Source organism: Lissotriton vulgaris, chromosome 7 (assembly GCF_964263255.1).
Source record: "Lissotriton vulgaris chromosome 7, aLisVul1.2, whole genome shotgun sequence".
Classification (NCBI taxonomy): Eukaryota; Metazoa; Chordata; class Amphibia; order Caudata; family Salamandridae; genus Lissotriton; species Lissotriton vulgaris.
Genome location: NC_141695.1, coordinates 1,593,957,405 through 1,593,983,229, shown reverse-complemented (window position 1 = coordinate 1,593,983,229; position 25,825 = coordinate 1,593,957,405). Strand labels below are relative to the sequence as shown.

At 47.1% G+C, this 25,825-nt stretch overlaps 1 protein-coding gene across 1 annotated transcript in view; it reads right to left on the bottom strand.

The window, feature by feature from the left end:
• Positions 1-25,825, bottom strand: part of RAE1 (ribonucleic acid export 1) — a 127,494-nt gene that overhangs the window by 61,233 nt on the left and 40,436 nt on the right. Inside the window, exons 3-4 of the mRNA XM_086932500.1 lie at positions 19,586-19,690; positions 5,816-5,908 (exon numbers count right to left, since the gene is read on the bottom strand). Of these exons, the coding sequence (XP_086788626.1) occupies positions 5,816-5,908; positions 19,586-19,690 (198 nt within the window). The remainder of the gene's footprint in view (positions 1-5,815; positions 5,909-19,585; positions 19,691-25,825) is intronic.

Sequence of the window (25,825 nt, the reverse complement as noted above, 5' to 3'; positions counted from 1 at the left end):
ACCCACCAGCTTAGTAAGTACGATGTTAAGCTCCCAGGGAGGGAAGGGGGACCTCACTGGTGGAAACACTTTCTTAAGCCCCTCTAGGAAATCTTTAACCACATGCATAAGGAAGAATGATGTGTGAGGTGACTTCCTATAGGCTGTGATTGCCGCTAAGTGAACCCTGATGAAGGGGTACTTGAGGCCTGACCTTGCTAAATGCAACAGATAGGGTAGAAAAACCTGCTCCTGACAGTGGATAGGGTCAAGAGAGTTGTCAAGACACCAAATGAAAAACCTCTTCCACTTGAAAGCATATGACCTTCCTACTGGATGGTCTCTTGGCTTCTTTGAGAATGTTCATGCAGTCTGCTGGGAGGTCTAGGTGTCCATACTGTATGACCTCAGGAGCCATGCCGTCAAGCGAAGGGATGGAAGGTTGGGGTGAAACACCTTCATCTGGTCCTTGGTCAACAAGTCTGGACGGCAAGGAAGTCGCTGGTGCGGGACTTCCGACAGCTGGAGGAGATCCGGGTACCACCACTGGTGTGGCCACTCCGGCACTATCAGGATCATCCTGGTGTTGGTCCTGTGAAATTTCTGAATCACCGCCGGGATCAGAGGCAGTAAGGCGGTTTGAAGCCCGTAAGGCGGAGCCACGCCGAACACCGTGAACAGATTCCATAGGAGTACCCATGGGCCGCGAGGTCAGAAGCGTCTGCTGCGGCACTGATGACCTGGTTGGCTACGAGTCCTCCCTCCTGTAGGATTTCGACAAAGTACTGTCGGTCTTCCTTAGGAAGCTTCTCTGCAAAGCGAGTGAGGGAGTCCCACAGGGACCTATCGTACCTCCCGAGTAGAGTAGAGGCACTGGCCACCTTCATATATGAAGCAGAGGTGTTGCATACCTTCCTGCCAAACGAATCCATGAGTTTGCTGTCCTTCTCTGGGGGTACCGAGGATGAAGTGGAGGCCGAATGAGACTTCAGGGCAGCCGCCATGATAACTGAGTCAGCTAGTGGATCCGATCTGAGGAACAAGGGGTCCTCTGCGGGAGTCTTGTACTTCTTGTTGGAACAGAACCTACCACTGCAGGCGTGAGGAAGGTAGACATCACCGGTTCAATGAAGCAATGAAGCCAGGCACCAGAGGCAGAAGAGGTCTAGGCGCTGTCCGGTGATGAAGAGTATCAAAAATTACAGAGGTGGGCACCACAGGAGTATGCAGAGAGATGTTAAGCTTCTTTGCTCCCCTGCCCAGAACATCTGTAAAAGTTGTGATGTCATCAATAGGTTAGACTCGTGAAGGAGGAGTAGAGGAGAAGATCGGAGGATATTCCCGGTCCGTAGACCTCGTAGAAGAGGACCAAGTTGGAGATCTTGTGCGTCCTCTGTTATGTTGACCTGCCGTGATGATGGCTGTGCCGACCCCTGGATCTAGACCGATGTCTAGTCGGAGATCTTGGCCTGGGGGAAGGTCTTGTGTTGGCAGGTGTTCTTGGCCGTGCCGGAGAGCATGATCTGGCAGGAGATCTTGGTCTGGATGAGGGTCGTGGCCTCCGAGGAGGAGACTTAGATGGTCTGACCAGAGTACTTGTCCTTGGAGCAGACAGTGAGATTGTGCGGGAGTAATTCGAGCCCGGACTACTGCGACCGCCCGATACAGCTCCCTGAGGACGGTGAGATGACACACTGCGTGATCGGTCCGCAGATCTGGGAGAAGCTTCTGGAGAGATCTCCACAATGTTCAACTCAGGAGATGAAGATCTGTCTCCTGATGACCTGGACCCAGGTGACTCCACAATCACCGTGACCTGTTCCCTCGACGGTGAAAGCTTCGACGTCGAAGATGTTTGTATGACCAATGGCGTCGAGCGAGGCCTTGATGTTCTCGACGTTGATCGTCCACGCCGTGGTGACCTCGACTGCGATCTTCGGCGTTGAGTCGGTGACCTCGACGTCGATCTTCCTCGGTGTCGGGTTGACGGCGAACCTCCATGGTGTCCTGTCGACGACTACCTTCGACGTCGTGTCGATGACGACCTTCTTCGCCGTCGTGTCGACGGCGGCGACTCCTGATGTCGCCTAGACATAGACGTCCTCGACGTCGAATGGTAGGATCTCAAAGACCCTCTTGACGGCGGCACGCCAGCCAGTGGCAATCTGGAAGCAGTCATAACTCTCGCCGCTGACCCCCTCGAGGGCGGCGGAGAGTGTCTCGACGTCGACGGAGACTTGGACATGTCAGCAGCAACAGACTTCGAGCCCGAAGTGTGGCGTCTCAACGCCGACTTACTTGTCTGCGGCGGATACCCTCGACATTGTAATGGTGATCCAGAAGAGCGTCTGGGCCTCTTCGACGGCGACTTCGACTGAGATCTTTATCCTCCCTTCCTCTTTCTGGAGGCAGGAGATGCGGAACGTCGCCGTTTTTGGGCATGCTTGCTTGAAGAAGACGTCATGGGGCCTCCATGGCCACCCACCTGATGACTTGTCTTTCTCCAACATGGCATAACGTCTAATACGTTCTCTGTCGCGAAGAGTCCGCCTAGAGAACTTCTGACAGTGGTGGCACTGGCCAGGGTTGTGTAAAGATGGGATGCATAAGATGCACACTGCGTGTGGGTCAGCCAGTGCTATCTTCTTGTCACAAGATGGACACTTCCAGAATAAAGCAGGCATTCTGACAGAAATTTTTTTGTGGAACACCACAAAAACCAAAGCAGAAGCCTTAATAAACCAGAAGATGTCTAATTTTATAAAATAATTCACTCAAAATAACAATTTCAGTCAAATACTGAAGAGCTCCAGCATCCTCACAGAAGGAGCCGGAAAAAAGGACTGACCCAACTGCCAACTGTGGTGCATTATGGGAGCAGGGGGTCGTCTTCAGGTCTTAAAGGCACGGTACCCCTACACTAATGCCTTAAAGGCAAGGTGTCAGTCTTTCTTTGTTTCGTTATACTCTACTGCAGCCTACTGGCAAATGCCTGCAATTACAGGTTTTCCTATGGCAATAAAGCATTGTTGTATGCAAATGTTTACTGCTCTCTTTCTTCCTTAGGGGTTGGGAGAGTACTACTGTGTTTATGCTAATTCATGTAATTTTGCGGCAGATTTGCTAGTTGAGAAACGTGTTAGGCTGCAAATATATGTTTTCACATATATATACATAGATATTTATATGTATTTTCTATATACTCCAGGATCCTGCACATGGGTGGGGATTATTCATAGATTATGACTATTGATGAGTATCCCCTGGATGAGAAGGAAAACCAATAAAGTGTGTTTAAAAAAAAAAAAAAGGGAACAGCGTCAGTAATTAATGCCTTCTACCACTTAGGTGTTCTGTATGAAATTCGGCCTCTGTTAAGTCTGCATTAATGATTGCTATTCTTCAAGCTATGGTCTATCCTCAAGAACAGACAACTGCAACAGAATCTAGGATGCCTACATTACCCTAGAATGGTTAAGCCAGTGCTTCCCAAACTTTTTTGACCTGTGGCTCCCTTGACCTAATCGGCTGTTGGCCGTGGCTCCCCACCATTTTTTTAACGGTGGGTGGTATGTACCTCCTGTTATCTTCCTTAAAGTAATTGGGACGCATTTTTTCACTCATCCAACCATCCGTTCACTCATCCAGCCATCCGTTCTGTCATCCATCCACCCTTTCACTTCTCTCATCTATCCATCCTTTTGTCCATCTACCCCCTTTCACTAACTCATCAATCCTTACATCCACCCTTTCACTCATCCATCCATTCACCATTTCACTTATCAATTCATCCATCCACCAATTCACTTGCCCATCATCTACCCTGTCATTCATTCATCCATCCTTTCACACACCCATCCACACTTTTACCCATCCATCTACCTTTCCACCCATACATCCATCTATTTACCTTTTCTCTCATCCATACTTCCACTCATTCACTCATCCATCCATCCTTTCATTATCTATCCATTCCCCCTTGCATTCATCCTTTCAGTAATCCATCCAGCCATTCAGACATTCCTTCACTTATTTACTCACCCACCTTTCCACATTAAGAGCTGAGCCTTTGTCTGCAGAGTTGCAGGCAGAAGAGGCTAATCAAGAACGAACTACAGCAAGGGGTGGGGTGTGGTGGGGGAGAGTTCACTATCCCCTGCACATAGGCAGACTGAAAACGTAGAAGTCATGCATGATGCACAGTGCCAGGATGTGAGGTTACTGTAACATGGTGTTGTTTCCAGGGCATTAAGCGGTGTAAAAAAATGGGGGGTCTCTTCAAAGGGGGTGTTGGATGTAAATAAGAGCGCAGTTTAGAACACCTAGGCTAAAAATCTGCGCTTAGCATAGTGTTACGCGCAACTGGTATTATGTTGTTTATGTCATTGCATCCAGATATATAATACAGCAAGTATCATTGCACCAACAACAAGCCAGGACTATTGGCTTGGTCAATGGTTGCTAGTTCCTTAAAATAAAAAAGCAGCAACCATGGCTTTGTTGAATATAATATTGAAAATACTTCAGTTCAAAAATGATGAGACAGTGGAAAAACGATAACCTGTTCTTTTAAACTTATTTCACAGGCTTCTTTAAATGTAGTGTTCTCTAACATTGCAGCATGGGCCGTTTTTGTTTTTATGTAACAGGCCCTTCTGTACACTGAGGCGAGAGGCCGCCAACACATGCTGTCACACCCCTGACTGCCCCATTGTCATTCAGTAAGTGGCAATCAGCTCCATACAGAATTTCAATGGATGGGAGGGGCTGCTCTTGTGCTCCAGGAGGAGTGCGAGGCGGCAGCAGCAGCGGGGGTGAGGCCTCTCACAGGGGAGCAGCGCTGCTCCCTGTGATGGCCAAAATGATAGATAAAAGGCGTAGGGACGGTCCATGGAATTTACGGACTGTTGGTCACCCTAGCTGTGCGCGGCGCCCCTGGCACCTCATTACGGCGCACTGGGGTGCCCCGGCGCACAGTTTGGGAATCACAGGGTTAAGCAATGAAGTGCAATACCAAGCTATATTCCTCAATTTTAGGATAAGCGCACAAACCCTATTTCTCAAAATATTGGCTTCCCTTTTAACTTTCCAACCTGAGGACGCCATACCATCCACCCGATGAGACGCAAACATTCTGGGGAAGGGCCATCTGTGTCTTGTTCTGGAACCAACTCTCTCTAATGCTCAGACTCCAATACTGTGTTTTCAGATTCCGAAAGCCTTGAAGACGCATGTGTCCCGACAGGCATTTAGATTACAGTCCAGTCAAACTATTAATCCAGGATTTGTTGGCTGACAGAATACGATTGCTGTTAAATTTAGATGACCCGACCTTTAGCCATGTAGCCTCCCATCCTTCCTTCATAATAGTCAGTAGCCAGTAGCATTACAATATAAATACAAATATTAACTACATTAAAATCAGTTTCACCCAGTTATTTGTCCTATTACTCTCAAGTCTTTTGAGGCTTTGGAAGGAGAAGAGAGAGGGGTAGTTTTGACATGGAAACATAAATGGGGAGAGTGATAGAAAAAACAGTAAATGAGCATAGTAGTCAAGGATGGAGCTTGTAAGAAAGATGAAAGTTTATAACTTTGATATTGATCTGTAAAATGTTGTAAAAACTGGTAAAGTAAGCTAAATAGGTCAGCTTTGGCTATCAGTGGTGTATTCATCATGTGACAAACAATGATAGCACAACTCGCACATTAAAGAGGTTTTCAGCCAACAAAAAGAAAAATTTGATCCAACAGCAAGCTCTACTTTTTCAAGTATGGGTTTAAGACAATACACATTTCAGTTTGGCAATACAGTCAAATGCAATTAAATACATACATCGCTCCAACACACATCTAGTACGGGACCTGTGTGCATCTGCTGAGCCTTTGGAATAGTTTGCCCATTATCCTGCACCTCCCAACACCGCACCTAAATCGGAAAAAAGAGAAAGGTTAATTTATTTGTTAAATTATTTCTAGAGAGAACTCTGTTTGAAGGTAGGGAAGCACTTTAAAAGTAAGCGAGAGAAAGCTTTGGAACAACATATGGATATAGTGAGTAGAACATTTGAGGGGAAGGAAGGTATAGTAAGTCTGGAATCAAAGATTCTCTGAACAAGTAGGTCTTCAGCACTTAAAAGAATAATTTAAGAACTGATGGAAGACAAATATTTTCAGATGGATGTACCCTTCCTTTTGCTATTTCAAGTGGAGGGTGCTTATATAGTGCAAAAAAGCTGAGAAGTAACTGAGCGCTGGACAGAACGAGAGGTGGAGATTGAGGGTACCCAACAGGCTAAAGGACAGTATTTTGTGAGGAAATGGGTCTTCTACCATTCCAAACTAACCATAGAGTTACTTCACCATATAATCTGCTATAAGTTGAAACAAAGAAAACGGTGTGTTTAAAAGTACAAGGTGCAAAATGAGCCTAGGCAGCTTATCAGGGTCGCAGGTTTTCCATTGTGAGTAATCAAGTCAAAAGCAAGATAAAAAAAAGCCAAATCTGTCATGGTAGACCTCTAGAAAACATTAAAAAAAACCTTCTAAAATCTCTCCCCAGGAATTCATTCCAATATTTTTAGATTGGGGGCCAGTGTAGCAAGCCATATCAAAGTTAATCTTGACGGGCAAAAAAAAAAAAGAGCAGTCTTGCCTGAACTATTAGCTGAGAAGTGTTCCAGCAGTCCAGGCTGTGGTGCTCCCCTTCTATAATGGCATGTGTGACCTTATGATGGAATAACATTCAGTAAATTCTCATCGAGTACGTTTAATTCAAGCTTCTCCATCCACTATTTTTGTGAGTCACCTTAATTTCGAAGTTATACCCATACATCAATCCATAACTCACTGTGACTTAGGAACTCAAGCTAAGGTTCAATAATGACGTTCAGGGGACATACACCAGCCCATGGTGGCTCACTGTTTCACGGACGAGGAATGGAAGAGAATGAGGTTTACTGATTTTGACTTTCATTTTGTTTTTGGAGACAGGCTCACAACTGATTTGATATGATTGTTCTCGGTCTGCAATTGCACAGATGTGCTAAAAAAAATGCAAGGCATGGGTACCTAATAACGTACATTGAATGGTGCCTGAAGTATATGGCTAAAGAATCTTGAATAGAGGATATAATAAAGAGCATAGAGAATCGCCTTCAGCAAAGTATAAATATGAAGAGGAATTGTTGAGGGGTACTTCATTTGAGAGGAAATTATGGCCCAAATACAACAGCAACAGTACCAGGCAACTTGCCATCAGTGATGGTTAAGGTAAATAGTGACTGGTGAGCAATATTTTTTTCAACCAAACATTTAAAGCAATTAAAACTTTGGGAGTTATGCCCGAAAGCTGGAAAGGGGCTATTATAAACCCAATTTCTAAGAAGGGCAACTCACTTGACCCAATTAATTATGGAATCTTTAGCCTTACAGATGTGGGTTCTAAAGTGTTCTCACTGTCTTACATATCCATCTCCAGAAGTGGATCAAAACTTATGATTTAATTCCAGTAGAGCAAGATGTTTTTAAGATAGGTCATTCAACATTAGACCATTGCTTCAGTCTATGGTCCATAGCTAATAGTTCGATAAAAACTACGGCCAATTTATTCTGCTATTTTGTTGACTTCAGGACAGCCTTTGATTTGGTCAAGAGTTGAATTAAGGAAAGAAGGCCTGCAGTCAGAAAAAAGTCTTTATCAAATATGTTAGGGTTGTGTATTAGCCCAACTCTTTTCAACCTCTATTTAACGAGGGCACCCTCAATCTCATTGAATGCCCATCCATTTCTCCCAGAAAGGGAGGATATCTACCCTTTATTCTATATACAGATGGCTAGCTAAATGAACAAGTTACTTACCTTCGGTAACGATATATCTGTAAGAAACAGTAGTTCGTATTAGATTCCTTACCTTAGAATATCCCCAGGCGTCAGTCTGGATCCGGAAACTTTTGCGTAGCAGTACCCTTGCGCGTCGGTAGGCGTCATCTGCGGCTCCACATCCGTCGTCGGCGCCAGGATGGCATCGCCGGAGTACTTAGACGCCGCCCTCGCGCGCTGACGTCAGTTCTTATACACAGCTTTTCCACGCCAAAAACGCAGAGCCATGTAATAAACCAACACTGGTGCCATTGAAACTAGGGCCCTGAAAGGGGATGACCTTAACCCTAGATATGGGTTCGCAGAACGGGGAGGATGGGTGGGGCGGTAAGGAATCTAATACTAACTACTTTTTCTTACAGATATATCGTTACCGAAGGTAAGTAACTTGTTCATCTGAAAGAAACAGGTTCGTATTAGATTCCTTACCTTAGAATAGATACCCCAGCAATACCAACCCCGGTGGTGGGTCTGTGAACCAATAATCACACCAGAAAGTCCTGGAGGACGGAACGGCCAAAGAAGCCATCCCTCCGGACTTGGCTGTCCAGGCAGTAGTGTCTTGCGAACGTGTGCAGCGAGGCCCACGTAGCTGCCCGACAGATGTCCTGCAAAGGGACTCCCCGGCCCAAGGCAGTGAAAGCCGCCGTGGCCCGAGAGGAATGGGCCCTCAGCCCAACAGGAGGCTCTTTCTTAGCCAAGGAGTAGCATGCCTTGATACACAAGACGACCCACTGAGAGATGGTCCGCTTGTGCACTGCCCGTCCCTTCTTAGCGCCCACGTAACCAACAAAGAGTTGGTCATCCACCCGGAACTGGCGTGTGCGATCTAGATAGAACGAAAGCGCACGTTTTGGGTCCAGACGGTGGAGCCGCTTTTCCTCTTTTGAGGGATGCGGTGGCGGAAAGAAGGTGGGCAAGGTGATAGACTGCCCAATGTGGAAGGCCGTGACAACCTTGGGCAGGAAAAAGAGGGTCTAGTCCGCAACACAACCTTGTCCGGGTGGACAGAAAGGAAAGGAGGTTTGGATGAAAGAGCCTGGAGCTCACTCACTCTCCTGGCAGAGGTGATTGCAACGAGGAAAGCAGTCTTCAGAGTAAGAAGGCGGAGAGGACAGTTGTGAAGTAGCTCAAAGGAAGCGCACATCAGATAGGTAAGAACAAGGTTCAAGTCCCACTGAGGCATCACAAACAGAACAGGGGGAAACATGTGTGTGATGCCTTTCAGAAACAGAGTTCCAATGGGGGACTTGAACAAAGACGGTTGATCAGGCAGCCTTAGAAAGGCTGAAAGGGCAGAAAGGTAGCCCATGATAGTGCCCAGAGCAGAGCCCTGCTGGGAAAGAGAAAGAAGGAAGAGAAGAACCTCAGAAAGAGGGGCTGAGAGAGGATCCACAGCCTTTGCTGTGCACCATGCCACAAATCTGTTCCACCTGTAGGCGTATACCGACTTTGTGGAGGGACGCCTGGCTGCCAGAATTACATTACGGACTTCAGGAGGCAAGTCAAATGGCCTCAACTGTCGCCGCTCAATCTCCAAGCATGGAGGTGGAGACTGGACAGGTTCGGGTGGAGGACCGTCCCCTGCTGCTGCGACAGAAGATCCTCCTGAAGAGGCAGACGAACCGGGGGATCGACTGAAATACTGAGTAGCTCGGGATACCAGTACCTTCGTGCCCAGTCCGGAGCCACAAGGATGACTTGGGCCCGGTCGCATTTGAACTTCTTCAGCACTCTGGGCAGAAGTGATATAGGCGTAAAGGCGTACAACAGACCGCAACTCCACTCGCGACGAAAAGCGTATCCGAGCGAGTACCGCCTTGGAAACTCCAACGCGCAGAACTGATGACATTGCGCGTTCTCTTCGGTGGCGAATATATCTAACCAAGGCTCTCCCCACTGCAGAAAGAGACCTTGCGCCACATCCGAGTTCAGACGCCATTCGTGATCCATCATGCACAGTCGGCTGAGTTCGTCCGCCCTGGCGTTCAGAGAACCTGCCAGGTGTTGAACCACCAGGGTCATGCCCTGATGTTCCAGCCACTGCCAGAGGCGCAGAGACTCCTGGCAAAGGGTCCACGACCCCACCCCGCCCTGTTTGTTGCAGTACCACATGGCGGTGGTGTTGTCCGTGAACACCTGCACTACACTCCCCCGGACAGAGGGGAGGAATGCCTTCAGTGCTAGACGAATCGCTCGCAGCTCCAAAAGGTTGATATGGAGCCGGGACTCCGCCGGAGACCAGAGGCCTCTGATCTCCACCTCTCCCATGTGTCCACCCCAGCCCTGGAGGGACGCGTCCGTCACAACCACGTGCTCCGGCTGGGGAAGGGAGAGGGATCTGCCGCTGACCCAATCGCGGTCCGTGAGCCACCACTGCAGCTGTCTGGCAGTGCCCTCTGAGATCAGGACATGGTCGGACAGATTGCCCTGATGCTGGGCCCACTGAAACTTCAGGTCCCACTGCAGAGCCCGCATCCGCCATCAGGCGTGATGTACCAGAAGGATGCAGGAGCCCATCAGCCCCAGAAGCTGCAGCGTCAACCTGACCGCGACTTGGGATAAAGGCTGAAAGATCGGAATCAGAGCCTGAATATCCCGAACCCGCTGTTCGGGAGGATAAACCCGAGATTGTGCCGAGTCGAGAACCGCTCCAATGAATAGGAGCATCTGGGAGGGGCACAAGTGTGACTTGGGCACATTGATGGAGAACCGCAGCTGGTGCAGGAGATCTGCCGTTGTCTGGAGGTGGCTGACGACTGTCTGGGGCGAGCCCGCCTTTAACAACCAGTCGTCGAGGTAGGGGATGACTGAAACCCCTAACCTGCGCAGGTGAGGAACGCCATCACCTTCGTGAACACCCCTGGGGCGCTGGTAAGGCCGAAGGGGAGCACAATAAACTGAAAGTGCTCGTGGCCTACCGTGAAACGCAGGTAGAGCCGGTGGGCCGGCAGGACGGGAATGTGGAAATATGCGTCCTGCAAGTCCAACGCTACCATCCAGTCTCCTGGGTCCAGGTCAGCTAAGCTAGTGTCAGCATTTTGAACTTCTCCTTCCGTAGGAAGCCGTTGACATTCCGTAGATCCAAGATAGAGCGTAGGCCCCCTTTGCCCTTCTTGGGTACCAGAAAGTAGTGGGAGTAGCAACCACACCCTACTTCTGGCCCAGGAACGCGCTCGATGGCCCACTTGGCCAAGTGGGCCGCAACATCCTCCTGCGGTAGTCGCAACTTATCCCCCGACACACGGTGGTATTGCGGTGGCATGGCTAGAGTGGATGCCTCGAAGGGGAGGGAGTAGCCCCTTTGGACAATTTGCAGCACCCACCTGTTTGATGTGACAGTGCGCCAGTGGAGGAGGTGATGGCGAACCCTGCCCCCCACTGGCGTCAGATGGGCCTGAAAACTCGGGCTAGGAAGGTTTTGAGGCAGGTGCTGCGGAGGGAGGTGTAGACTGGCCTTGCCGTTGTCCCCGATCGCCGCCACGGCGGTTTCCACGGCCGCCACCGCGCTGTTGAACATTCTGCGGTGCGTGGCTTACAGCACGTGTGGGGGCGCCCCTTCCGTGGCCATGAAAGGAGCGAAAGGCACCCGTTTGTTGGCGTGTGGCCGAGAGGCCCAAGGACATGGCCGTAGCCCTGGAGTCCTTAAAGCGCTCAAGCGCATGGTCTGCCTTGTCGCCAAAAAGGCGACGGCCATCAAACGGCATCTCCATGAGTGTATTCTGGACATCGGCCGAAAAGTTGGCGGACCTCAACCAGGCGTGGCGACGAATCGCCACTGTCGTTGCCATCGCTCTGCCCAGTGAGTCGGTGGTATCCAGCCCACACCGGATGGAAAAACGTGCCGCATCTCGACCCTCCACAAGGGCTTGGGCGAGTTTAGCCTTGACCTCCGCCGGGCATTCTGGCAGCATGTTCGCGACCGTGTCCCACAGAGAGTGGGTGTAGCGGCCCGAGAGGCACGCGGTGTTGGAAGACCGCAGTCCCAAACTCAGGGAGGAGAATACCTTTTTGCCGTATTGCTCGTACCTCTTGGATTCCCGATCAGGCGGAGCCGTCGGGAATGCAGTCTGGGAGTTGGAGGCCTGGATGACCAGGCTCTCGGGGGTGGGATGGGTGGACAGGAAACAAGGGTCACCCGGGCCGGGCGGTGGCTTCTGGCCACGTTCCTATCTACAGGCGGACCTGTAGCAGGCCTGGACCAAGTGCCCAAAAGAACGTCAGTCAAGGCCTCATTAAACGGCAGCAGAGGCTCAGACGAGCTTGACTGCGGTTTAAGGACTTCAGTGAGGAGGTTTGTCCTCACGGCCGCGACAGGGAGCTCAAGGCCCAAGGCCCTGGCCCGCCCCCATCAGCACCACACTGTAGGTTGCCCCCTCCTCCGTAGCCACGGTAGGGGATGAGATAAAACCAGTGTCTGGCGAAGTGTCCAGACCACTGGCATCCCCAAGTTCACCTGTACAGTCCTGCTGGGACTGAATCACGTGTCAGAGGGTCCTCAGACCCCTCCCAATACACCTCATCACCCATCTCCTGATAATCAGGGTTGTCAAAGGATGGGGCCGGTTCGTTGAAGTAGAAATCTCCAAGCGGCGTCGAATACGGCGCCAAGCGGCACCGCTCAGACGCTGGAACCGGATTGAGGGAGGCATCGGGGACGGCGGCGCCGGAGGTGACTCCCTAGGGATTGGCGCCGGTGAGGTCACCAGGTCAACCGGCGACGGCCCGGATCCGGAAGCGGATCCAGGGGGCTCTGCGGCGCCAGGCCCGAAGGCATCGGCGGCATCGGGCCGAAGCACCCGACCCGCTGGGGCCCTCAGACAAGTCCGCTGATCCCGAAGGCGCCGCAGAGCCCGTCGGAGGAGAGAGGGACATCATGGCCATGAGGGAAGCGCTCGATCTCCGGCGTCGCCGCGACGCCCGCGACTTCGACGGAGTCGCATGGGCGGTGTCACCCGAACCCCCAGCCGCGTCGCGGTCGCGTGAGCATCGGGGGGAGTCGGAAGAGCAATGACGTCTCTTCGACTTCTTGTACTTACCTGACGACTTCGAGCCCGAAGACCGATGGTGACTCTCGGAGCTATGATGGCTCCGACCCCGCGACTGGTCCCTCGACCTCCGTCCGGACAGGGACCTCTCGCGGCGCGGGCCGACTGCCGGAGCTCGAGCCGCTTGCGGGACCGCTCCCGTCTAGCTTTCGACGTCAGGGCTCGGCAGTCGGGGCAGGCCTTGTCGTCGTGGTCGAAGCCGAGACAGTGAAGGCACCGGCGGTGAGGGTCGGTAACCGACATCAGTTGGTCGCAGTCCTCACAGGGTTTAAATCCAGGCATCCCTACCGGCACTGTTCAAAGTCGAGAAGACTTTGAAAAATAATCAAAAGGGATCGAAAAAGTTATTCAAAAATTGACTATGGGTACCAATTTTTCCGGATCTGCGCTGCTGGCGCGGAAAAGAGAAGAACTGACGTCAGCGCGCGAGGGCGGCGTCTAAGTACTCCGGCGACGTCATCCAGGCGCCAACGAAGGACGCTGAGCCGCAGACGACGCCTACCGACACGCAAGGGTACTGCTACGCAAAGTTCCTGGATCCAGACTGACGCCTGGGGATATTCTAAGGTAAGGAATCTAATACTAAATTGTTTCTTTCAGATATGGATGTAACACAAATAGAATTTCAAAAGAGATTGGATGCCTTCTCTAAATGCGGTGAAAGGAAAATAAATTGATAATAAATTTGGAAAAAACAATGGTATTTATGTGTGTATAAAGAAAAAGTAACAATGGTTCATTAACCAAGTAAGTTTTACAAGCATTTAAGGAAATTGTACAAAGATGTTTTTTTTTTTTTTTTAAATGGTACAGAAATTTTATTTATGAGCAGATTCGAAAACAGGAGTAAGGTGGAAGGCCAGTGTTTGAAAAGAGTCTTGAACTTCCTACAATCTTCTATTGTACCAGTCATAAGAACAGAAACAAAAATGGTTTTTCTGGTGTTTCACTTCATGAAATTAATGTGGAGATCCTGCAATAGATTACTTTAAGCCAGATAAGATAAAACTTGCTATTATTTTTAATGGAGCTTTTCAATAGTGAGGAGAGATGGGAGGCAAAATAAAAAGGCATATCAAGAAAAATGTTTGTTTTGTTTAGATTCACCCACCATAGATTTAAATATCAAATTTGAGGTACTGTCTGGAGGTTGTGATTTAAAAAAATGTATGATTGAAGTCTCAGCGATGCACAGTAAGGATTTGAGGTGTAATGAGGATGTACTTGCTTTCTAGATTATTTCTAGATATCATTTCTAGATATGTGATGTACAGTTAAAAAAATTAGGCTGGGAACAAATCTATTATTGTCCGGTATGAAGATTGTGAATACCACTCAGAAAGTAGGAGTACATTGTAATTGTGCTATGAATATGAAATGTACAAATGTAAATATTTTATTAGATTGTCAATTCTATACAGGGGAAAGGTTACGTTTTTTAAAACTTATTTTAATCAAATGCGATAAAAATACGTCAGAGAGCACTGAGTTTTTTTAAAAATCTACCATGCATTCACTGGAAGTTGTAAGTGCAGTTGAACATGAATTTACAAATGATTGAAATGCAAAATTATAAATATTAATTTATAAGATTGTATGTGTCTTGTATAACAATAGAATTGTTTTATAATGATTTTAAAATGTTTGCAATAGTGTAATGGACTTTGGTCTCAGACTTATTGTTTGACTGACTAGCTACAATAATGCAAGGTCTTGTTTTACATCGAATTAACACGGTTAAAGCATTTCTTACTCATCATTTTTTGTCTGTTCCAGCAACACCTGACATCTTCATGTAAAGATTGCCTATGACTGCTGAAAGTAGCCCGCTGAGGAACGCCTGTTCATGTGTAACAAATGCTCTTAGCCAACATAGACATTGCAAATAAAGGAAGGAAAAGCTTTGGGAACAACCAGAAGGGTTCAGAATAGCAAATAAAATTCTCCAGACACAGACGTGTACCAAAGAGAAGAGTTAGACTTGAGATGAGGTGAACTAAAGTGATGGTCAGGGCTCAAAACTAACTTTAGAGGGGAAATTTCACACTTTTTTTTTTTAAGAAAGTTAATTGGATTTGAACATGGGGCCTCTGCATTTACAAAATAAAGCGAAGATGCCTCCTGGTGTTTTTGGTCATGTTCATTCCGTGAAACAGTTATTGTAGCAGTTATTAAAATATGATTATTTAATAACATATACACACCAAGATTACATTGATGATAGTTTGGTTTTAAAAACCTCAGATTTTGTAAAAGGTGTTCGAGTGGCATGCGGTTGGGAGGGCTTTACCACCGACACCCAGCAGCCTTCAAATAAAGGGACAGAGGGTAACCTAGGCTCTGGTGATACTCGCCACAGCAAAAAGCAACTCTGCGCCCTACTTCTTAATACCCGGTCTCTGAAAAAACACGCTCTCAATATCCACAACGTACTGGTGGCTAGATCTCCTGCTTTCCTATTCTTAACTGAGACATGGCTGAGCGAGACGAGATGTCCAATCCTACCTTAGCACTACTTAAGGCCCTTAATAAACATCTGATCACTCTTAGCAGGGAATTCGAGAAATACGTTGAGGACCTGGATAACTGGCTTTTGTGCCGGGCCGGGGAACTTGCCCCCCTACCTCTCACTCTGGAAAGATGGCCAGGCCATCCGCCCCTTGGTTTACCACTGCTCTCAAAGAAAGTAAGAGGTCATGTAAACATCTCAAAAGGGTCTGATGGGAAAACTTTGACCTCAATGATAAAACCACGTACAAACAGGCACTAAAGACCTATTTTAAACAAGTCTTGGAGGCAAAAAAAACTTTTTTAGCTGCCAAAATCAAACATGTGTCGAACAAAAACAAGGACATTTTTTAAATTGGCAGCGATTTTTCATCCCCAGCAGAAGAAGCTAAGTCATTCACTCCTACTGAGGCATGGACAAGTCGCATGGAGTCTTATTTCCATGACAAAATCGTAAGCATTCAGGAATCCTTCCTGAGCACTCCCCGGGCACAGAATGATAAGGGTGCGCCAAGTCCCCCTCAAAATCAAGTTAAGGGTCCTTCCTTGGAACAATTCCCACTGATCTCAATGGGACAAACTCTAGAAGTCGTGAAAGGTCTTAAATCCGGCTCTCCCTCTGATGCTTCCCCTGCGCACACATTGGTATCAATCGCGGATATCACTAATCCAGCATTTAATCAGATCTTAAATCTCTCCCTGAAGATGGGCCAGATCCCCGACAGATGGAAGAGAGCTAAAATCTTGCCCCTCCTAAAAAAAACTACCCTTGACCCTGAACTAGCTTCCAACTACATGCCTGTATCGCTGCTTCCTTTCATGTCCAAAGCCCTGGAAAAAGTGGTGAACAAGGTCACCACCGATTTCATCGAAACTAATTCCTTACTCCACCAGAGTCAGTCCGGGTTCAGGGCCAACTTCAGCACTGAGACGGCACTCCTGGAAGTATCTGAAGCAATAAAGGAGGAAGTGGACAGAGGTGGCAAAGCCATATTGATACTGCTGGACTTATCAGCGGCGTTTGACACAGTCCCCCACGATCGCCTCCTGCAGAGACTCCGGGAGTGCGGGTTTGGGGGTACGGTACTAAACTGGTTCATCTCCTTTTTAAAGGACCGCCAGCAAACAGTGTGGACTCCACCTTTTGCTGCCCCGATCCCCCCTCTGGAGGTAGGTGTGCCCCAGGGCTCTTCAATCTGTACATGACACCCCTTGCAACTCTGGCTGAGAACCACTGCGCAAAACTTGTATCGTACGCCGACGATACGCAGCTGCTCTTTACTAGCGGCAAAGACACGGACTTCAAGGGTGACATGATTAACAGCTGTCTAACAGAAGTATACTCCTGGCTCCAGCACAACCAGTTTAAATGCAATCCTGGTAAATCGGAGATTATCTTCTTCGGGCACCGCCCTAGTAACCTCTGGCGCAATTGGTGGCCCGCTGACATGTCTCCCCCCACGTCTCCCGTAAAGACAGGGGTGAAGCTAGATGAAAATCTCTCCATGCAGGCACAGATACAATCTGTGGCTGGGTCGTGTTTTGACCTGCTTAAGATGCTGAAACAGTTCCTGCCCCTCTTATCCATCCCCCACAGAAAAACAGAGGTCCAGGCATTGATAATCTCCAGGTTGGACTACGTGAATTTACTCTATCTGGGGCTGCCCGAGTATCTACTGACTAGACTGCAGGTGACTCAGAACGCTGCAGCTAGAGCCATACTCATGCTGGGTCCCACAGCCTGCATGGCTTCACAGCTGAAGTCTCTTCATTGGCTCCCTGTCTGCAAAAGGATTAATTTTAAAGCCATGATCCTGGCTTTTAAGGCTCTCCACGGTTTAGGAGCTGGGTACATTACAAAAATAGTCCAATTTTATCATCCACACCGTACACTCAGGTCAGCAGCACTGCAACTGGCTCGGCCCCCCAGATACTTTCGGGCACGTATCGGGGGTCGCTCCTTCCAGGTGCAAGCAGCAAAGTTGTGGAACAATCTACCAGTCGATCTAAGGTTAACTCAGGATCTCCTGGCATTCGGGAAATCTCCAAAAACGTGGCAGTTTCAAGCTGTAAACCCCAGAGCTTGGCTTTCATTCCGGGCTGAGTCTTCATCCTGCTTCAGCGCCGGGACACTCAATTGAGTAGCTGTGCGCTCTACAAATAAACTTTTAACATAACATAACATGCACAACCATAGGTTATCGTGAGTTTCACTGGAGTAAACAAATTGTCTCTTTAGGTTAATAGTGCTACATAGCATAAACGTGAAACTGTGACTGCTACAACTTTCTTAGAAAAATAAAACTGCACTTAAGGGCTTAAGCAACCAGGTATTATAATTCTTCTTCTTCTTCACCAGAGCAAGCATGATTGATTGATTGGAGAGGACTGAAAGGCCAGGCCACAACAAAGACTGACAGGCACTGATAATCGATCAAGAATCACATAGATAAACATCACGGTACAATCAAGAATTAAAATAGATAACACTTATTAGATCTCGAAAGAAGGCAGAGACAGACAAATGTGTTTGCTTGTCACTTCAAGCAGAATCTAACTGTGCCAGATTAATTACAATTAGAATTCATGGGTTATTTAATGCAGTGGGTCACGGTACAGCTATTCTGGACTGAAGGTTGTAAGATAAAATGTGTCTTCTAGCAGACTGCTCAGTGCTCAAATAACATAGTAACATGTAATCATGAATTTGCTCCTGATGTTGATAAAATCAGCACAATGGTTTACTTTAGCATAAACAAACGAAAAGTAAACTAAGCTCCACCATATTTTTACCTTGAGGCCACTGACAAAGCCCACTGATTGATAAAGAGACGATCCTTAGAGATGCCTCTGCACAAAATGAAGGATTCTTATTTAAGGTTGACAACTTTATACATTGCAGTTAGAAAACCAATATTCATGAATCTGCTAGTTCCTCATTTTGTAAAAAGGTATGAATTGGCTTATGTGCGGACTATGTTTTTTTAAAAATCTTTTTATTAACAGCTTACAAAATACAGTGACGGTCACCACAGTGGATATCATAGTCAATTAAGTGCACCAGAGAATACACAGCTTTAGTAACTTTCACAGCAGCAGAACATTTGAAACTTATGGAGAGTTACAGCCTTAGTCTGCGGTCTCAGCGTTAGCGTGTCGAGGCTGAGGGGGCTCACATATGTTACCTCTGAAATCGTTCCAGCTTGACCACACCGCACCCCTATTTTTAGGGCACCCCCGCGCCGTGTATACAGTCTTTTCTTGTAGCATACACCAATCCATGTCTTTTTTCCACTCGCTGAGCGTCGGTGGTGTGCGTGCTCCCCATAGTCTTGCGATGTTTTGTTTGGCTACCATTTGCCCTAGCATAACCCAAAGCCTCCCTCTCGCTGGCAGGTCTGTTAGCTCCCAGATGTTCAGGAGGCATCTCTTTGCCTCCGGTCGCAGTTCTACCCCCAGACTTCCTGCATGCATTGTACCACACTTCTCCAGTATCTCTGCAACACTGGGCACTCAGTTATTATGTGAAAGAAGGAGCCTGTTCCGCCACAGCACCTCCTACAAAGCCCATCATCTCTTCTTCCCATCCGCTGCAGCCTGGTGCAGGAGATATAAACCCTATGTAGTATTTTGAGTTGGACGAGCCTTAGCCTGGACGAAATCGCCACCTCCTTTGGGGAGGCCAGCGCACTCCTCCACTCCTCCTCATCAATCTCCAACCAGTCTGCCTCCCACCTCCCCTTGAGGCCCACAAGTAGGTCAGGGGAATTGTTTATCAGCTTTTTATAAGTGAGGGAGATGGCGTGTTCCGGCATATGCCCAGCCAGCAGTCTGTCCTCGAGTGGAGAGGCTTGTGGGGGTGCGGTCCCTGGCAGGATGTTCATATGGAATGTGCAGACTATGTTAAAACCGTTGTACGTAATACATTCCAGTTGCTTTAATAAAGGAAATTATTTCCCCATTTTTATTCAGGACCAGTAGGCAAAGAGGAATCGATCAAGAAACCAATGGGAAGAAAATATACAAACTGTTGACAAAAATCTCATGCAGATGTTTATAAAAAGAAATGGTACATTTGTGGTTCTTAGAAGTCAAAAAAGAAAAGGAGTTACCCAAAGAGAAGGAGGAAGTATGTGCAGGTTTCATTATATAAGGTTTAAACAACTCACGTCATTAGCCCAGGACCCTGCAATCAAGAAGTTGCCTGGTAAAGTGGGTGGGCTGAAAGAAAGGCAGCTAATACTGTCATCTGGTGGAGATGTAACTTCAATATCCTATAAAAACAAAACAAAATTATGCAACACACAAAAATACACAATAATGCACAAAATGCTGTTTTAGAGTAGCAACTACCCTGTTTTACCAAATGTTCTGTAACTTTGCCCCTCCCTTTGACACAGCTGAATTCCTTCATACATTTGTTTATCATGTTTGTCCTGTATGTAGCCTAATTTTAATTCTTTACAAAAAGAGCCAAAAATGAAACTCTCCACTTTCACTTAATGAAAAGGAAAAGCAATCAAATCCACATGGTGCAGCTATCTCAAAACATGCATACCCTTACGTTTAAACCCATAAGGCATAATATATGCATTTCGTGTTAGTTAAGTGATATAATGTATTGAAACAATGCCCATTTTCATCTGAAGACAAAATAAGATCTATCTGTATGAGAAAGTACTGGAAATGTTTTCGTTGTAGTATCGCATTTGCTATAGAACAACCTGTAAACCTATATCAAGCAAACTCCATTTGTGAAAACCTTTTGCTATTGCCCGAAAACATATTTAAAGCTATCAACAAATCAAAGGTAAAGTATTGTAAGAGAATCATTTTAGTTATTCTTTAATCGTGGTCCTGCCAATTTCAGTCATCCAACTGCCAATAGGAAAGCTCTGTGGCGAGTTCTAATACTCAGTTTCACTACACAATTAAGAGATATCCATGATCAAGTCAATGAGATCAATGCAATAATGAGGCAGGACGTCCGAATACAAATGCAAATGAAAGGCATCCTTGACTCTTATCATGGTGTTATATCTGGAAAAGCCCAAGTGGACACCACTGCTCTTAATGAGGCTAGAATTCTGCAGAACGAATTTATCACTACGAAGATTTACGAGAGCCAGTTATAAAACTGCAGTAATTCCTTCAATGTCAGAAATAAAATACCCAGCCAGAGCAAGTTGGTATTCTTTCCAAAATAGAGCACCTGAAAGCAACTCATTAGTTAGGCCCTTATGTGACCAATGATGCCTTGCTGAGGAAACTGCTACCAGCACCTAAGAAAAGAGTGAGACAGGCATGAGTCTGTCCATCAAGAAGCAGAAGAAGAATCTAGGAGTAACAGAAAACATTTTAAGCACTTTCAAAACCAGTTACCTTTGGCCCTGAGAAGCTATTTACCTACACTGACCACTTCACACATCTAACATCATATACAACTTGTTGGTAGGAGTATTAGTAAAATAACTAACATGGCATGGTTTCCTTCAAGGGACAGATTCACTACTTTTACTTGATTTCAGCTGATAATCCAGATAGGTCAAAACATATCCCTACTGGCAAGCATTCTGCCGATATGTATTCAGAATAGCTTAAACAGGCTGATGCATGGAAGAAGATAAGTATACTTCTTCTTCAGAGGATGTCAACAAGCAATTTAAATACCCAATGCTTGTACAACTACCACAAACTTTACAAATGCTACGCTTCCAATTAAGCCATGTTAGGTCTTGCACTCAGACCCCGACTCCAGAGGAACTAATGCTACACAGGCAAAAAAATCAGACGAGACAAATGAAACTTTAACAGATCTTATTCTTTTGTTGTCAGGCTTTCCTTCAAGAGCTACATGTATTTCCACACAAAAAGCATTTTTTGTTTTGATATCATATTTGGCGCGTTTGATGGATCTTCATAAAATTTTGAAAATTAGCACGAGGCTGAATTAAGCTGCTGTGTTTCTGGATGATCCATCAAGTTGGGGCAAAGAAAAAGGGAGATTCACCGGCGAGGAAGCTGCGGCTCCATGTGCCAAAGCAAGGTCCTGCTTGGCAGGCCGTAACTTGGTAGAAATATTACAGCGCACATTTTATATCTCGGGAAATGGTCCCTGGGGCTGAAAAGTTGCTTGTGTGCTAATTGAAGGGGTCAGGTTATAGCTTTCCTGACCACTTTTGTATGTTACAAATGAGGGGAAAGCATCTTTAATGGTTAGTAAAATGCCAGAAAACTTTTATGTGGCCACGTGCGAGATCCGCAGAACTGTTGCTGCTAGTGTAAATCTGAGACGGATCTCTAGTGACGCAGAGTGAGAGGCGGCTGATTGGAGGGACAGAGAGGCGGGGAACGAGGCTCTGATTGGGCGGGTGCACTGGATATTCCATTTAAACCCAGTATGCCACGACCGTGCCGCTGGCACGCCGAAGGCGCGCCTAAAACAAGCCCGTCTGCACCCGTCCGCGCTCGGACCGGGCTCAGGGCTAGTCCCCCTGGATCTGATACACCAGAGGTTTTAAGATACTCCCCCAGGCTGCTTAGAAGCTTGGACCCAGGGAAGGCTTGCTGTCCTAGGTTTTTACCTAGCAAAAGACAGAAAGAATTGACCGCAAATTGTGTGCTTTGTCAATGTCCCCTGCAGGTTATTTTGGCTGGCCGTAGTAATGCACCAAATAAAGTGGTGAAGGGCCCGCGGATCTTAGGGACAGAAGCTCCACTATGGAAATGATTATTATTAAATGCGGGGTCACTAGTTAAGCATAGCGTGTAATGTAGTTTGTTCTTGGAAGAACATCAGATCAAGATGGCTTTTATCACGGAGGCATGGACAGACAATACCTCAGGTCCTGACATTGTGAATGCTTTGCCTGCAAACTTGGTTTTGTCATACGCTGGATCGACCCTCAGGGGGAGGGCTCGCGGTTATATATCACAGCAGCCTGGAACCCTCCTTTTCTATAGCCTCCAATCAAGCATGTGAGGCGCTGTCTATTAGTGTCCGTCTTTCCCCCCAAAATACTTTTAAAGCGCTTCTGATATATCGCCCTCCAGGGCCTAGAGGCGTATTCTTGGACTCGCTCAGTGCTCTGTTGGAGGAAGAACTGTGCTCGAACTCCTTCACCATCATGGGAGATTTTAACTTCTATCTGGAAGATGCCTCAGATCAGGATAATAAGAGACTTATGGATCTCATGTATGGAGGAGGGCTAGATCAAAGGGTGGTTGGACCATCGCATGCAGCAGTGCATACCCTGGATGGTATTTTTTCGAATCACTCTGGTTTGGACATATTAGAAATCTTGCCACTTCCATGGACAGATCATGCAGCCATTATCTTTACGCTTTCTCAAGTCTCATAGCCAGGCTGACTCTAAGCCAAGGGACAATATTGCTATCCGGGCATGGAAAAATATAGATGGGTCTGAGATGGGCATTTTTTTAACCTTAATTACCCCCAGTATCCCAGCAGATGTAGATTAAGTAGAGGAGATGTACTCAAAGTGGAATGAGAAGGCCTGTGATAAATTTGCACCTGCTAAATGTTTCACTCCTAGGCAGGCCCAGCCTTCTGCCCCTTGGTTTTCCGATACTCTGCAAAAACACAAATCCGATTGCAAGAGGCTTGAGAGGATATGGAGGAATGGGTATAGTGCTAAGATTAAAGAAGAGTATAAAGAGAGCCTTACGATCTATAAGAAATTGATAACAGAGGCCAAAAAAGCCTACTTTGCTGATCAGATAAAAAAGGCCAACTCTTCCTCTAGGGAATTGTTTAGGACCATTACGAAGCTTACGATTCCCAACAAACCCATTATACACAGTAGTCCTGCATTGTGTGAATCGCTAGCCACCTTTTTTCAGAACAAAGTGGAAGGGATTTTTTCGGCTTTCTCTAATTCTCAAGGAGAGGCAGGGGAAGCAGCATTTAGCCTTGACTATTGGGTGAGGTTGGCTTCAGACAGATTAGTGAGCTTTAGTCCGCTACAGAGGAGGTCATGGGCTTGCTGCTGGCTGCCCGGTCGGGAGCAGCTAGTGATCCCTGCCCGGTGGCGGTACTTAAAACCTGTCCTGAGGTCATTGCTACAATACTTACCCCAGTGTTTAACATCATTATTGACTCGGGTAATTATCCTAGGAGGTGGAAAGTCGCCTCTATCTTTCCCTTAATAAAAAAAACCTAGTCTTGATAAAGACGATCCCAACAGCTATAGACCCATATCCCATCTCCCGCTTCCAGCTAAAATACTGGAGAAGGCCATAAATAGGCAATTAAGTTATTTTTTTCAGAGAACCAAGGCTCTCGACCCCACGCAGTTTGGGTTTCGTGCAGGACACAGCATGGAACTGGCCTTGATTAAGGCCACGGAGGAGGTTAGAGCTGCGGTAGACCAGGGAGGGGTGGCCGTCTTGATTCTGTTGGATCTGTTGGCAGCCTTCGACACGGTCCATCACGGGGTGCTGATGGACCAGTTGTCGAGGGCGGGGGTGGATGGCAATGCCTTGAGCCTCCTGGGGTCTATTTGGGCCGACAGAATCCAGACAGTTGATAAGGGGCTTGATAAGTCCAATCCCTTTGCCCTCCCTTGAGGGGCTACCACAGGGCTCTTCCTTGAGCCCCACGCTTTTCAACATTTATGTTAGCCCGTTGGCAGCCTTGATAAGATCTCATGGCCTGGAACTCACTTCCTATGCAGATGACACGCAGATTGTGTTGTCCATACAACGAGGGGCACAAGTGGATATGGCCGTGAGGTGTCAGGAATGCTTGAAAGACATTGCGGGTTGGATGGCCTCGAACTGCCTCAAATTGAATGCAGGGAAGACCGAGGTCATGGTTTTCAGGAACAATCCTAACATCAGGACTCCGGATATGTGGCCTGAGGCACTGGGGAAGCCACCTGTCCCCACGTGCAAGGCAAAGAATCTGGGCGTAATAATGGACCAGAAACTGGATTTTGGGGAGCAGGTCAGTGGAGTGGTTGCAACTTGCTTCCATATCCTCATGATAATGAGAACATTTTAATTTTCTCTTCCAGCTGATGGTTTCAGGTTAGCAGTCTCAATCCTTATTCTGTCATGTTTTGACTACTGTAATAGTCTGTCCCTGAATCTGAAAAAAAACACTGTACAGACTACAGATGGTTCAAAACGCGACAGCGAGACTGCTAACAGGAATTCCAAGGTTTGCCACTGTACAAGAGGGATTACGGCAATTGCATTGGTTGCCGGTACCCAGACGAGCTCAATTTAAGGTGATGTGTACGGTTTTTAAAGCATTGAAGGGCAGTGGCCCAGAGTTTTTGATTAGGTGCTTCGATTAGTATGTGCCCGGGAGAGCACTGCACTACGCCGAAAGCAGACTAGTGGCGGTGCCCCGAATAAAAAAGGCCAGTTGGGGAGGAAATACCTTTTCAAACAGTGCAGCGAAAGCTTGGAATCGCCTGCCAGCACATATTGCGAAGGCCGAGGAGTTCCTTTCCTTCAGAAAGGAGTTGAAGACGTGGTTATTTAAGGATTAATCCCCTTGTACTCCAGGGAATCAGTATGTAGTGCCAGGGCAACCTTGGGTATAAGTGCGCTTTATAAGCTCCAAATAAAATATAAATATATATATACATACACACACACACACACATATATATATATATATACATACATATACATAGAGAGAGATAGACATGCACTCATTCTCACATCTACTCTTACACACACACACTCTCACACCCACTCACATACCAGACACTTTCAAATACCCATACACGCACTAACACCATCTCCTACACCCATACACTTCCTCTCACATACCCACACAGAACCTCATACTCGGTCACACACACATACCTTCTCACAATCACTCTGACACCCATAGAGACACATTCACACACAGACATACTCACACACACTCATAGACACAATCACAGCCAGTCACACAGACACTCCCACAATCACGCGGACACCCAGAGACACTCACACCCATAGAGACACTCACACCCATAGAGACACTCACACCCATAGAGACACTCACACCCATAGAGACACTCACACCCATAGAGACACTCACACCCATAGAGAGACACTCACATATCCATAGAAACTCTCACACCCACACATACGGATACCCAATAAACAGCCATACAGACACGCTCACACCTGCTCTGACCCACTGAGACTCGCGCACCCACTCACCGACCTACACAGCCACTTACACACTCAGTCTCAAAGGTTATAGTTAGGAAATAACATTAAAAAACTAAGAAATCCGCTGAAAAAAAAGCAAAAGTTACAGGGACGTTATAGTTAGGAAACATATTTTTTTTAAAGCAGAAATTCACAGAAACAAAACTGAAAGGTTACAGGGACGTTCTAGTTAAGCTCAGAGTTTGCTCGCACAAAACCATAGAAATTCA